This window comes from Dipodomys spectabilis, unplaced genomic scaffold (assembly GCF_019054845.1).
Source record: "Dipodomys spectabilis isolate Male_0828 unplaced genomic scaffold, ASM1905484v1 ptg000621l, whole genome shotgun sequence".
NCBI classification, from domain to species: Eukaryota; Metazoa; Chordata; class Mammalia; order Rodentia; family Heteromyidae; genus Dipodomys; species Dipodomys spectabilis.
The window spans coordinates 1,293,846-1,306,458 of NW_024871298.1; the positions used below are offsets into that span (position 1 = coordinate 1,293,846).

The 12,613-nt window shown below is 47.6% G+C and overlaps 1 protein-coding gene across 1 annotated transcript in view; it reads left to right on the forward strand.

The window, feature by feature from the left end:
- The window catches only part of Itk (IL2 inducible T cell kinase), a 29,481-nt gene extending 18,194 nt beyond the window's left edge, over nucleotides 1-11,287 (forward strand). Inside the window, exons 9-17 of the mRNA XM_042671423.1 lie at nucleotides 1,311-1,393; nucleotides 1,964-2,097; nucleotides 2,266-2,340; nucleotides 3,463-3,634; nucleotides 4,064-4,280; nucleotides 5,973-6,037; nucleotides 6,128-6,246; nucleotides 7,795-7,952; nucleotides 9,525-11,287. Of these exons, the coding sequence (XP_042527357.1) occupies nucleotides 1,311-1,393; nucleotides 1,964-2,097; nucleotides 2,266-2,340; nucleotides 3,463-3,634; nucleotides 4,064-4,280; nucleotides 5,973-6,037; nucleotides 6,128-6,246; nucleotides 7,795-7,952; nucleotides 9,525-9,596 (1,095 nt within the window). The 3' untranslated portion in view covers nucleotides 9,597-11,287. The remainder of the gene's footprint in view (nucleotides 1-1,310; nucleotides 1,394-1,963; nucleotides 2,098-2,265; nucleotides 2,341-3,462; nucleotides 3,635-4,063; nucleotides 4,281-5,972; nucleotides 6,038-6,127; nucleotides 6,247-7,794; nucleotides 7,953-9,524) is intronic.
- Nucleotides 11,288-12,613: the final 1,326 nt, after the last annotated feature.

A 12,613-nucleotide genomic window follows, 5' to 3' on the forward strand; every position in this document is an offset into this window, starting at 1 on the left:
TTTTTAAGTGTTTTCCTCTAATAGTTTTGAAGTTCCAGGTCTTCTGCAAGGTCTTTGATCCATTTTCAATTGATGTTTGTACCAGGTGAGAGAGACTGACCTAGTTTCATGTCTTCTGCATGTGGATATCCAGTTCTCCCCATTGCTAAAGAGACTTTTCTCCAACATGTTTTTGGCACCCTGTGTAGATTTATTTCTGGGCCTTTTGTACAGTTGGCCAAAGTGACTCCTGCTGTCATCACTGGATCTAAAGCTTGTGAGAACTGTCGCCTCCCCTCTGGCTGGGACAACAGTCTTTTTATGCTGCAGCTGTGTCCCTATCTTATGGTTAAGACTTCTGGTTTTCCATGAATCCTGAGAACCAGGTTTGGAGGTGGGGCTGTTTTCCTGCCTTTCTTGGTGTGGCCTTTCTGCTTCTCCATGCTTGCTTTTCAGCTATCTTGTCACCTCTTTCTCCATCTATGATGCTTTTCCTTTTTTTTTTTTCCTTTCCACAGGTCTGAACTTCACACAGGAGTATTACTTATCCACTTTTTTTTTACTCTTTTTTTTTTTTTTCCCAGTCCTGGGGATTGAACTCAGGGCCTGAGCTGCTTTTGCTCAAGGCTAGCACTCTACCACTTGAGCCACAGCACAACATCCAGCTTTTTGTGTTTATGTGGTACTAAGGAATTGAACCTAGGGCTTCATGCATGCTAGGCAAGCACTCTACCACTAAGCCACAGTCCCAGTCCTTACTTAGCCACTTCTATGCAACAGTTTATCCTTTTTCTAGGATTCTAAGGTGTCATCCAAGACTCTATTTTGACTTGGTAGATCCACCTACAGAAATAGCTTCTAGCAACCATTAAATAGAGCATCAGGGAGTAGAAAGTAGAAATGAATTACACACACACACACACACACACACACACACACACACACACACACACACTCTGCCACTTGCTCATTGTGGGCTACGGAAAAACCACTAAGCGCATTCAGCATCTTTGCTGTAATAGAGAATAATAATGTCTACACTACAATGTTGGAGTGAACATTGGGAAATCTCTGTACAGTAGCACATGGTGAGTTCTAAGAGGCCGTGATTTATCTATCACTCAGCACTCAAACTATCCCTGAGCCACACAGGCGCTCCTGACACAGCTGTTGAGTGAAGAAACAAAATGGAAACCATTGTTACTGAAAGTCTGCTCTATGTCACAAAGTACCCCCCCCCCAACACACACACTTCCACAAGCAAGAAGGCAAAAGTAGGTTGGATAGCCCGGCTTCCCCACTGAACTCATTAACCTTCTCCTCTTCCTAAGGGCAAAGAAGGAGCCTTCATGGTCCGAGACTCCAGGACTCCAGGAACGTACACTGTGTCCGTGTTCACGAAGGCTGTTGTCAGGTAGAGTGCCGACAGGGCATAGGGAAGGAGGAAGGAGAATTTCTCTGGGTAATGGGATGCACACATCAAAGACAATTGTGCAGCAGGCAGAGGCTTCTTCTGGGGGTGTGATGTCCCCTGTGTCCTCAGAAAATCAAGGCCAGAGGCTGGGTGCCAATAGCTCACACCTGTAATCCTAGCTACTCTGGAGGTTGAGATTGGAGGATCACAGTTTGAAGCCAGCCTGGGCAGGAAAGTCCATGAGACTCTTAATCTCCAGTACATACTACTCAAAAAAAGTCAGAAGTGGTGCTGTATCTCAAATGGTAGAGGGCTAGCTTTGAGCAAAAAGAAGCTCAAAGGTAGTGCCCAGGCCCTGAGTTCAATCCCCAGGACTAGCAAAAACAAGGAAGGTGGGGGGAACACCACACACACACACACACACACACACACACACACACACACACACACACACACACACTGCAATACTGTACCCCTGCCATCTACCCCAAAGGTCCCAACACAGAGATAGTAGTAAGTCTAGGTGACAGTATCTAACCCTTACTGACTCTGTGCATTCTCTGCTTCAAGCGAGAACAATCCCTGTATAAAGCATTATCACATCAAAGAAACAAACGACAACCCCAAGCGATACTACGTGGCCGAAAAGTACGTGTTCGACTCCATCCCCCTCCTCATCAAATACCACCAGCACAACGGAGGAGGTAAATTCCCAGGGACAAGGCCAGATTTGGGGTGGGGGGTAGGAGATCCCCAACAAGCAAGGTGCCAGGATGTTTGCATCCGGCTGGGCTTTCCTTCCTGGTGCCTTCACGCAGACAGTGGCCGCGGCAAAACTCTAACCGTGGCCTTTGGCTTTTCAATCAACCCAGGCCTGGTCACCCGACTCCGGTATCCAGTCTGTTCCTGGAGGCAGAAAGCCCCGGTCACGGCAGGGTTGAGATATGGTGAGCAATGCAATATCAGAAAGATTTTAAAAACTGGGGTAAAATTCACATCCTCAGAGATCTAGAGCAAATTTAAGAGGGTTTGCTGTGAGGCCAGGCTTCAGAGGATCACTAGAACAAGAGCAGGTGCGGTACTGATGTGGAGATAGATATACATATATAATATACATATACAGTAGATGTAGTATATAATAGATGTACATATTATGTTATATATTACATATAATTATACATAATATATGTATTATATATTACATTAGGTACAAAATATATTGTATATATTATATAATATATACAATATATACAATATTATATGTAACATATAACCTATAAAATATACATTTATTATGATAATTATATAATGTATGATATAGCACATATATAATATATGATCATGTATTGTCTACATCATATATCATATATAATACATATGCTATATGGTATATAAAATACTATATATAGGGCTGGGAAGGTGGCTCAGTGGTAGAGCACTTGCCTTGCATGCCTGAGGCCCTGGGTTCGATTCCTCAGCACCACATAAGCAAAAAGAAAAAAGCCAGAAGTGGCGCTGTGGCTCAAGTGGTAGAGCGCGAGCCTTGAGCTGAAGAGCTGAGGGACAGCGCCCAGGCCCAGAGTTCAGGCCCCACAACCGGACAAAAAAAATAATAATAAAATAAAATACTATATATAACATATTATGTACATTATACAGTATATGATATAAAGTATTATATAACATATGTAGTATGATGTATAACGTATTATGTATAATTATAAAAGATATACATATGCAGTTATAATTATACATGATAGATAATTCTATAATAGCATGTATGATTATACATCATGTATAATTATATATCATATGTAATATATATATTTATGGTTTCTTATGTTACTATTTGGGAGGGAAAGATGATTCTTTGTGATAGTTTTAAGTCTAGGATTTACCTACTTGCATTATAGTATATTATTTATATGTTATGTATTTGCCCAATTTGAATTATATTCATCTTAGGCAAAAAATTCTAGGTAGAGATTTCTGTGAGTCTTATGCTCTGTCAGTTGCCTGCTCTGTAACTCTCTACCCCCTCCACCGACCCCTCCCTCCCCTCCTCCCAGGAAAGTGGGAGATCCACCCTTCCGAGCTCACGTTTGTGCAAGAGATTGGCAGCGGGCAGTTTGGCCTGGTGCATCTTGGCTACTGGCTGCACACACACAAGGTGGCTATCAAGACCATCCAGCAGGGGGCGATGTCGGAAGAGGCCTTCATCGAGGAGGCAGAAGTCATGATGTGAGTGGCCTGGGAGCCTCGTGGGTGGAGGGGTGTGCAGGGCGCTCTGGGGTGGGCTCTTCAAAGGCCCCCTCCAATGCCAGCTCCCTCTTCAGATGCCAGCAGTGAATTCCTATGGCAGAGAACAGCCAGGCTTCCTCATCCTGGTCTAGAAGACGGGCCGTGGCCTGGCCCTGCCAACTCCCTGACAGATGGGCTTCCCATCTCTCCCCTGGCCCCTGCCTGGGCAGCCACACTGACCTCTGACCATTCTATTCCTACAACCCACCCCTCGCCATCCCCAGACGGTTTTGGGGGGGGGAGGAAATTCTTTCCTCAACACCATGAGTTAGGTGAAGCGACGTCCGTCATTCAGCCCTGCTCAGCCCTTCAGCGAGACTGCGTCGGAGTGAGCCTCTCACCCCTTGCTTGGCTTTGCTCTCCCTCCAGGAAACTCTCCCACCCCAAACTGGTGCAGCTCTATGGCGTATGCCTGGAGCAGGCCCCCATCTGCCTGGTGTTCGAGTTCATGGAGCACGGCTGCCTGTCGGATTACCTGCGCAGCCAGCGCGGGCTCTTTGGGGCTGAGACCCTGCTGGGCATGTGCCAGGACGTGTGTGAGGGCATGAGCTACCTGGAGAAGGAGTGCGTCATCCACAGAGACCTGGTACGGGTGTGGGCCCTGACCCGGGGCCCATCGCAGGCCTCCCTGCCTCTCTCCACACCTCCCATCTTCCACCCACTCCGGGAGGTCCTGGCAGGAGCAGTTCAAGACGCAGATCTTGGCTGTCATCCTAGCCCTTCCTCCAATTTATACTCTCCAAGTAACTGCTTGGCTGTATTTTTTTTTTTTCCCAAAGTGGAGTCAACAGCCACTTCTTCTCAGCCCCTCTGGGCCTCAGTTTCCTCCAGGCAAAATAAATGGAGGGATGGATAAGTACCATGAGACACCTCTCCAGGAGTCCAGGGGTTGGTGCTCAATTTACACTTGCTTTTCTTTTCTTTCTTTTTTTCCAGTTCTTTTCGTTGTTGTTGTTGTTGTTGTTGTTAGTGGTGAGGCTTGAACTCGGGGCCTGGGCACTGTCCCTGAGCTCTTTTTTTGCTCAAGGCTAGCTTTCTACCACTTTGAGCCACAGCTCTACTTTTGGTTTTCTGGTGGTGTATTGGAGTCTCACGGGGACTTTTCTGCCCTGGCTGGCTTTGAACCGGATCCTCAGATCTCAGCCTCCTAAGTAGCTAGGATGACAGGTGTGAGCCACTGGCGTCTGGCTTGATTTACACTTTCAAGTGTGAGTCTCATTGGGGCTTTTGTCTCCAAGAGTTCTTCCAGCATGACCTGATACACTATAATATAGAGAAATATGTCTTACATCTGTATGTGGTAAGGGGTCAGGAACTCTCCCCACTGTGGACTAAATTTTCTTTTGTGCCAGTCCTGGGGCTTGAACTCAGGGCCTGGGCATGATCCCTAAGCTTTGTTGTTGTTGTGGTTCAATGCTAGTGCTCTACTAGCATTGAACCACATCTACTAGCATTGGAGCCACATCTCCACTTCTAGCTTTTTGGTGGCAATTAATTGGTGTTAAGAGTCTAATGGATTTTCCCCTCCTGGGCTTGTGTCAAACCCCAGTATCAAGGAGTAATTTTAAGAGGATTGGCAGCCTCAAACTATTCTTCCATGAGTCACAACACCCTTTCCTGTCCCATGATGTTGCCATCCAGCCTAGGATTGGGGGGGCGGGTGAGGGGATGCGCACTGGTACCAGGTCTTGAACTCAGAGCTCAGCTTTCTTCACTGGTAGCTGGTACTTTACCACTTGGCACCATGTCTCCTATTGTGACCTATGTGCTGGTTATTTGGGGATGGAGTCCCCTGAACTTTCCCGTTCTGGCTGGCTTTGAACCATGTCTCCCAGTCCTCAGCTTTCTGAGTAACTAGTACTTACAGGTGTCACTATGGGGGGGAGATTATTAATTACTAATACCTGTACAGCTACTCAAGGCCGCAACAACAAAATGCAACAAAGCAAAATATAGGATAATTGACTGGCCCCGGTGGCTCACCCCTGTCATCCGAACTACTCAGAAGGCCGAGAGCTGAGGATCAGGGTTCAAAGCCAGCCTGGGGAACAAAAAAAATCTGAGACTCTTATCTCCAATTAACCACCAAAAAGCTGGAAGTCGAGCTGTGGTTCAAATGGTAGAGTGCTAGCCTTGAGCATAAAACTCTAAAGGACAGTGCCCAGGCCCTAAGTTCAAACCCAGGACTAGTGCAAGTGTGTGCATGCCCCCCCCCCCCAGAAACCTATGGCATAAGTAAAGATCCCTTCCACTGACATAGTTCCTCTCTCCTGTGCAGGCTGCTCGGAATTGTTTGGTGGGAGAAAACCAGGTCATCAAGGTGTCTGACTTTGGGATGACCAGGTAACAGCGGGTACGGTGGGAGCAGCCGAGGCTGGGAGCGGGTCAGACCCCTTGCTCCATTCCGACTCCTTGTGCCTCTCCCTCCCCCAGGTTCGTTCTCGATGACCAGTACATAAGTTCCACGGGCACCAAATTCCCCGTGAAGTGGGCGTCCCCGGAGGTGTTTTCCTTCAGTCGCTACAGCAGCAAGTCGGATGTGTGGTCCTTCGGTGAGTATCTCCTCCCCTCCCCCCACCACGGAGGGACATCTCCACCTGCCCAGACCCCAAGAGGGTGAGGGGAGCCCACTGAAGGTCTGGGTACCAACAGCCCAACATGGAGGATGAGGCCTTTCCTGAAATGGGAGATCTCCAAAACCAACATGGAAATGGGATTCTAGCGGCTGCTACTCTGAATCAAAATCTGGAAAAGTCAGGATTTTGTTGTTTGTTGTTGTGGTTTTTGTTTTTTTTTTTTAAGAATAGGAACTCTCCAATAAGTACAATAGGAACGCTCAATAAGTACTTGGTCTCCCAACAACAATTTACTGAGCATCTACTATGTGCCAGGGGTTCATCTCTGTGCCAAGGTTGTCATAGTTCACGAGACAGAAGAGACTGCTGTCCTCCTGCAGCTGAGTGTGAGGGGAGAGGGGGGCAGATGAGAATCGCGTGAACAAGCGAAGGGATAAGCAATAAGATGTGCTACGATGAAATGCTAACAGGATGCAGAGTGGGTAAGCTGGGAGACGGGTCTACTCTCACCAGTGGGGTGTGGGAAGACCTCTTGAGGAGGTGACTGAAGCCAAGACTTGGAAGACGAGAAGAAATTGTCAGAGAGGTAGGGGCCGTTGGGAGCCAGTGACTCACGCTTGTCATCCTGGCCACTCAAGAGGCTGAGATCCTGAGGATTGCGGTTCAAAGCCAGCCAGGGCAGGAAAACCTGCGAGACTCTTCTCTGCAATAAACTACTCAGGAAAAGCCCCAAGTGGTGCTGTGTCTCAAGTGATAGAGTGCTAGCTACCAAAAAGAAAGCTCAGGGGACAGGACCCTGAGTTCAAGTCCAGAACACACACACACACACACACAATGTCCACTTCCAAGAGCCTGATTCTCAGTAGATGACCGCTCCAGACAAAACCAGGGCCACACAAAGATCCCTGGCACCCTAACATCTTTGTCTCGGCTCTGAGTGAGGTTTGTTCCATTACAGAAGGTGTCGGCCTGGGAATTTTCTCCTGCGTTTTCTAATGACAGGGTTAGGCTGTAATTTGCCGCATGTTATTTGGACAGATGGGCACAGAATAAGAAAGGGTTCCTTGAAGGACAGGGTGGGGGAAATAGGGTGACACACTGGAGCTCCAGAGACCCAAGATGGACCGAGAGCTCCCTCGGCCTGCTAAAACCCAGCCCGAGTACGCGTCTGCCTGCCTTCCCTCCTGAGCCATCTTGAGCAAGCCCAGCCTCTCATCTGGGCACCACGAGGTCTGCAGAACAATCGGACAGCCATTGCTGTCCTGGCAGGGTTTACCAGCAGCACCCCACTTTGTAAAGACACCTCAGAAAAACAAAAACTGTCCTCTTCCAGTGTGAGTGTTCTGTACCATCAGGCCTTGAATTCCAACCCAGGAATTTTGGGGGAGCTCCCAGGGATGGTGTTCCAAGGTCGGGGGGGGGTCCCTGGGAACAGGTTTTGTGGGGTGACTTTTATTCAGGTTATTTTGGGGCAATGGGTAGAGGTTTTTCTTTAGCTGTGTGTTTTCCCATCCTTGCTTCTAGGTGTGCTCATGTGGGAAGTCTTCAGCGAAGGCAAAATCCCATATGAAAACCGAAGCAACTCAGAGGTGGTGGAAGACATTAGTACCGGCTTTCGGTTATATAAGCCCCGCCTGGCCTCACCGCCCATCTACCAGCTCATGAATCTCTGCTGGAAAGAGGTCAGTAGATGACGAGTCCCCCTGCATTCGAAGGCACAGTGTCTCCTACCTCCATCTACAGGAATGCTATTAGGGATAGCGCAGCAGGATGGCTGAAATACATTACCAGCCAGGTGGCCTGGAGGGTATTTCTGTTTTATTTTATTTTGCTGGTCATGAGGCTTGAACTCAGGGCCTAGGTGCTGTCTCTGAGCTCTCTTTGATCAAGGCTAGCACTCTACCACTTTAAGCCCCAGTGCCCCTTCCAGTTTTCTGGTGGTTTATTGGAGATAAGAGTCTCATGGATTTTCCTGCCCGGGCTGGCTTCAAACTGTGATCCTTCAGCTCTCAGCCTCCTGAGTAGCTAGGATGACAGGTGTGAGCCATCAGTGCCTGGGTTCAATTTTTCTTTTCTTTTACACTGTTCTCCACTGGTGAGAAGAATGGTCTTCCTTCTCTCTGTCTGCACCACTGGCCTATTTGTTTAGCCTCTCGCCAACACCGCCCTATCTTGACTTTTTAGCGAGTTCTGAAGATGTGTAGCTTTGTCATTGGCATACGGGGCTTCTATACAAAGCTCAGGGGCCGATTGTGGGTACCCACAGCATAACTCGTTGGAATTTTCACAGGAATTGTGAATTCCGAAGACCACGCCAGGAAGAGTTAAGATCTTCGCAGTACACTTTTCCTGTCCTGTTTCTCTGTGCGTTTATTTCTTCCTTTCACTACAAAGTTTACCTTTTCCTTTATATGCAGCTTCATCATCTTTTGTGAGATCGGTGCTAAGTAACATTCATTTTATGATGATAATTTTTTATTTGTGACTTGCTTCATTCTCAATTTTTTTTTTGGTCGGTTATGGGTCTTGAACTCTGGGCCTGGGCGCTGTCCCTCAGCTCTTCAGCTCAAGGCTAGCGCTCTACCAATTGAGCCACAGCACCACTTCCGGCTTTTTCTGCTTATGTGGTGCTGAGGAATCGAACCCAGGGCCTCATGATGCAAGGCAAGCACTCTACCACTGAGCCACCTTCCCAGCCCCCTTTTATTTTACTTTTAAGTTGTTTTTATTATCTCCTTTTTATGGATAAGACTGACCTGCTAGAGAGGTTTAGTAACTGGATGATGATGTCACACAGCTAATGTAGTAGTGAGGTTGAGATTTAAAACAAAGCCACCTAACTACCATGAACCACAGGAGCCTGGTGCCTCCGGTGCAACCTCTACAAATCCGTGTTTTCAAATTAGCAGAAGATCACACGATCAGCCAGGCCCTGGTGCCTCACGCCTGTAATCCTAGCTACCCAGGAAACTGAGATCTGAGGATCAAGGTTCGAATCCCGCCTGGGTAGAAAACTCTGTGAGACTCTGATCACCAATGAACCACCCAACACTCAGAAATGGAGCTGTGGCTCAAGTAATAGCCTGCTAGCCTTAAGCTAAAAACCTCAGGTACAGAGCCCAGTCGCTGAGTTCAAGCCCCAGGATGGGCACTTTAAAAAAAGAAAATTCCACTGTTAAATTCTAGTTTGCTTTGAACTTGAATTTGCCGTGGAAGTACAAGGACCTCACAGAGATCTTTTTCTTCTCCTCCAGAGACCGGAAGACCGGCCACCCTTCTCCAGACTGTTGGGTCAGCTGGCAGAAATCGCAGAGTCAGGACTTTAGCAGAAAATCCCCTGCCAGCCTAGGGGCTACGGATGGTGACAGAAGAAGGATGGTCTCCTACCATTGAGCATGAAAAGCTGCCACCAGCCCAGGGCTCCCCGGAGGCGGCTGGATTCCTGGTTCTGGTCCCTGAGCTGCTATGAACATAGCATCCTGACAGACAGAGGCTGGAGGCCAAGCCATGGGCCTGAGCGGAAACCTGCATCTGCCAGTTCCAGGAAACCTTGCTTGTGCTTCTTCGCAGGAAGGAGAGGCTGATGGAGCAGCCCGGGCTCTCAGAATTATTATTTCAAGCATGGATCTAAAGCTGCGTGGTTCAAGAGACTTTTTGTTTTTAATCTTGTGTCCCAACACCGCAATTCTCCAGCCTCTGATGGGCGAGGGATGACAGCCCTGGCGCTTTTGCTAAGAATGCGGTGAGTTGATGAAGGCCAGAAAGACTTCCTCAACTGCGAAGCTGTAGACCACAGCTTCCTCTGCCCATGGGGAGGGGGTGAGGGGGGGCACTGCTGCTCACCTCCCAGGCCGGATGTCATCAGAAGTGGCTTTGGGGAGTCGCACAGAGCAGGCTGCCATTCCTCTCGCTCTGTGGGATGGGTTCTAGCTATTGAAGACCTAATGTCTAGTCAGGAATACGAGGAGCATCCGATGTTGGAGAACCACAGGGGACCAAAAGAGAGGTTTGGGGTTGGTTGGGATTCCAACGCCTCTAGTCTGTACCAAGTCCTATGAGCCATTTTGCTTCTGCTTTGACAAAGATTGTTGAAGGAATGAATACTGCTAGCACCTTTTCCCCTCCCCTGAAGCCTCACCCCCTCCCTCCACCTGCTTCCTTCTCTGTACTACCCCACTTGCACCAACAGGGGGCAGTGTCGTGCCACTCCGTGTGGCTCTGCAGAGCAATGGAAGATTACTTCTGCCCTAGGCCTTCAGGTTGAGATTTGAAGATTCGCAAGATTCTGGGAGAAGAGTTTAAGGGGTTTGTTCCTGCTCCAGCCACCTGGATGGAAACTGAGTCATGCAAGATGCATAAAGATGTCTGGTGTGGACGGAGCACTGTTGATGAATACTGCATTCACGCCACGCCCAGGACACCAGCCCAGACAAGAACTAAGGAGGATGTGTTCCTAACCCAAATCTAACCCGGATGTAGATGCTCTATGGCTGTTCCATACTGCCTCCTATTGAGAATGAAAGGGATTGCAAAGGAGAGGAACTCAACGAAGGAGGAAAAACTCAGAGGCTAATTAATACCACCTCCACCCCCACCTCCCCAAGAGAGGGTGGCGTGCCCTCTGACCTGGAAGAGGATCTGCACTTCCTTGATCTCCATCCCTACCTTGATCACTAGCTTAGTTAATTCGCCCTTTGATTCTCCCAGAGTCCTAGTTCATGACCCATTTATACAGACGACTTCCAGACATCTCCAAAGCACTCGACTACCCAAGTCCTAATACTCCCTTGATTTGTTTTTTCCCCTCTCACTTGGAGCTGTAGTCTTTCTTCTTGGACATTTCGTTAGGAGAAATGCTCCATGACCTAAGAGACCCCTTGTACTCTCCATGTTGAGATAAAGCTCTTCGATAATGTTGCAATCTGGGATTTTGTTGTTATTGTTGCTCCTTCCAAATCATGGACTATTTTGACTGGCTTGAGATTCAGAGGCATAACTTTTAAGCACAACTGTTGTATAAAAAAATAAACAAACCCAGATCTAACTCTGTCGTTTAGGGGCCAAAATATCCACAATCATCCGTTTCCTTTTTCTGCATTTTGTCCATTCTTTTATTAGAAAGCCTCAATTAGAGATGATTTCTATGATGTTCAGCCTAGAAGAAAAACACTGGAATTGTCTGATCTCTGTGGTCTTCTTTTTTTGGGTCTGGTCGTGGGGCCTGAACATCTGGGCCTGGGCACTGTCCCTCAGCTCTTCAGCTCAAGGCTAGCACTCTACCACTTGAGCCACAATGCCACTTTTGGCTTTTTTCTTTTTGCATATGTGGTGCTGAGGAATAGAACCCAGGGCCTCAAGCATGCAAGGCAAGCTCTCTACCACTAAGCCACCTTCCCAGCCCTCTGTGGTCTTCTTTTAAAAGATTCCTTATATGACATTATCTTTTTAAAGCTGAGATTCCTTGGAGATTTTCTTTATCTTTTTTTCTTGTGCCAGTCCTGGGGCTTGAACTTGGAATCCTGGGTGCTGTTCCTGAGCTTCTTTTGCTCAAGGCTAGCGTTCTAACTAGTGGAGCCAGAGCTCCACCTCTGGCTTTTTGTGTGTGTGTGTGTAGTGGAGATAAGTGTCTCATAGACTTTCCTGCCCAGGCTGACTTTGAACCATGATCCTCAGATCTCAGCCTCCAAAGTAGCTAAAATTATAGGTACTCCCTGGGATTTTAATGAGCCCAAGTACATTGCTCACCTTGTAGTATCACAAAAGGCTTCTTTCCTGGTACGTTCCCTCCCCGTCCGCTCCCCATCTCAAGCTTTTGTTTTTTGTTTTTGTCAGTCATGTGGCTTGAACTCTGGGCCTGGGAACTAGACCTTAGCTCTTCAGCTCAAGGTGAGTGCTCTACCACTTGAGCCACAGTGCCACTTCTGATTTTCTGGTGGTTCATTGAAGGTAAGAGCCTCACAGACTTTCTTGCCTAGGCTGGCTTTGAACTGTGATCCTCAGATCTCAGCCTCCTGAGTAGCTAGGATGACAGGCGTGAGCCACTGGTAACCAGCTTCTCTCCAGTTCTGAAGGTGGGATTGTATCCATAGAGAATTCCCCTGTCCCAGGTTTGGATTGTAGCTGTATTTTGTATTCGTTGCATTTGATTGATGCCCTTTGATACTGTATTTATACCTGAATCAAATGACTATTTATTAGTGTACAGTCACTGCTCATGTTCAGAATAAAAATGAGATCACTTATCTTTTGTAGAGCACACAAAGTCAAAAGTTGTGTGTGGCAAATAAAGCTGTATGTTTTGTTTTAACAAATAGGGTGTATGGCTTGTCTTCCAACTCCTAGA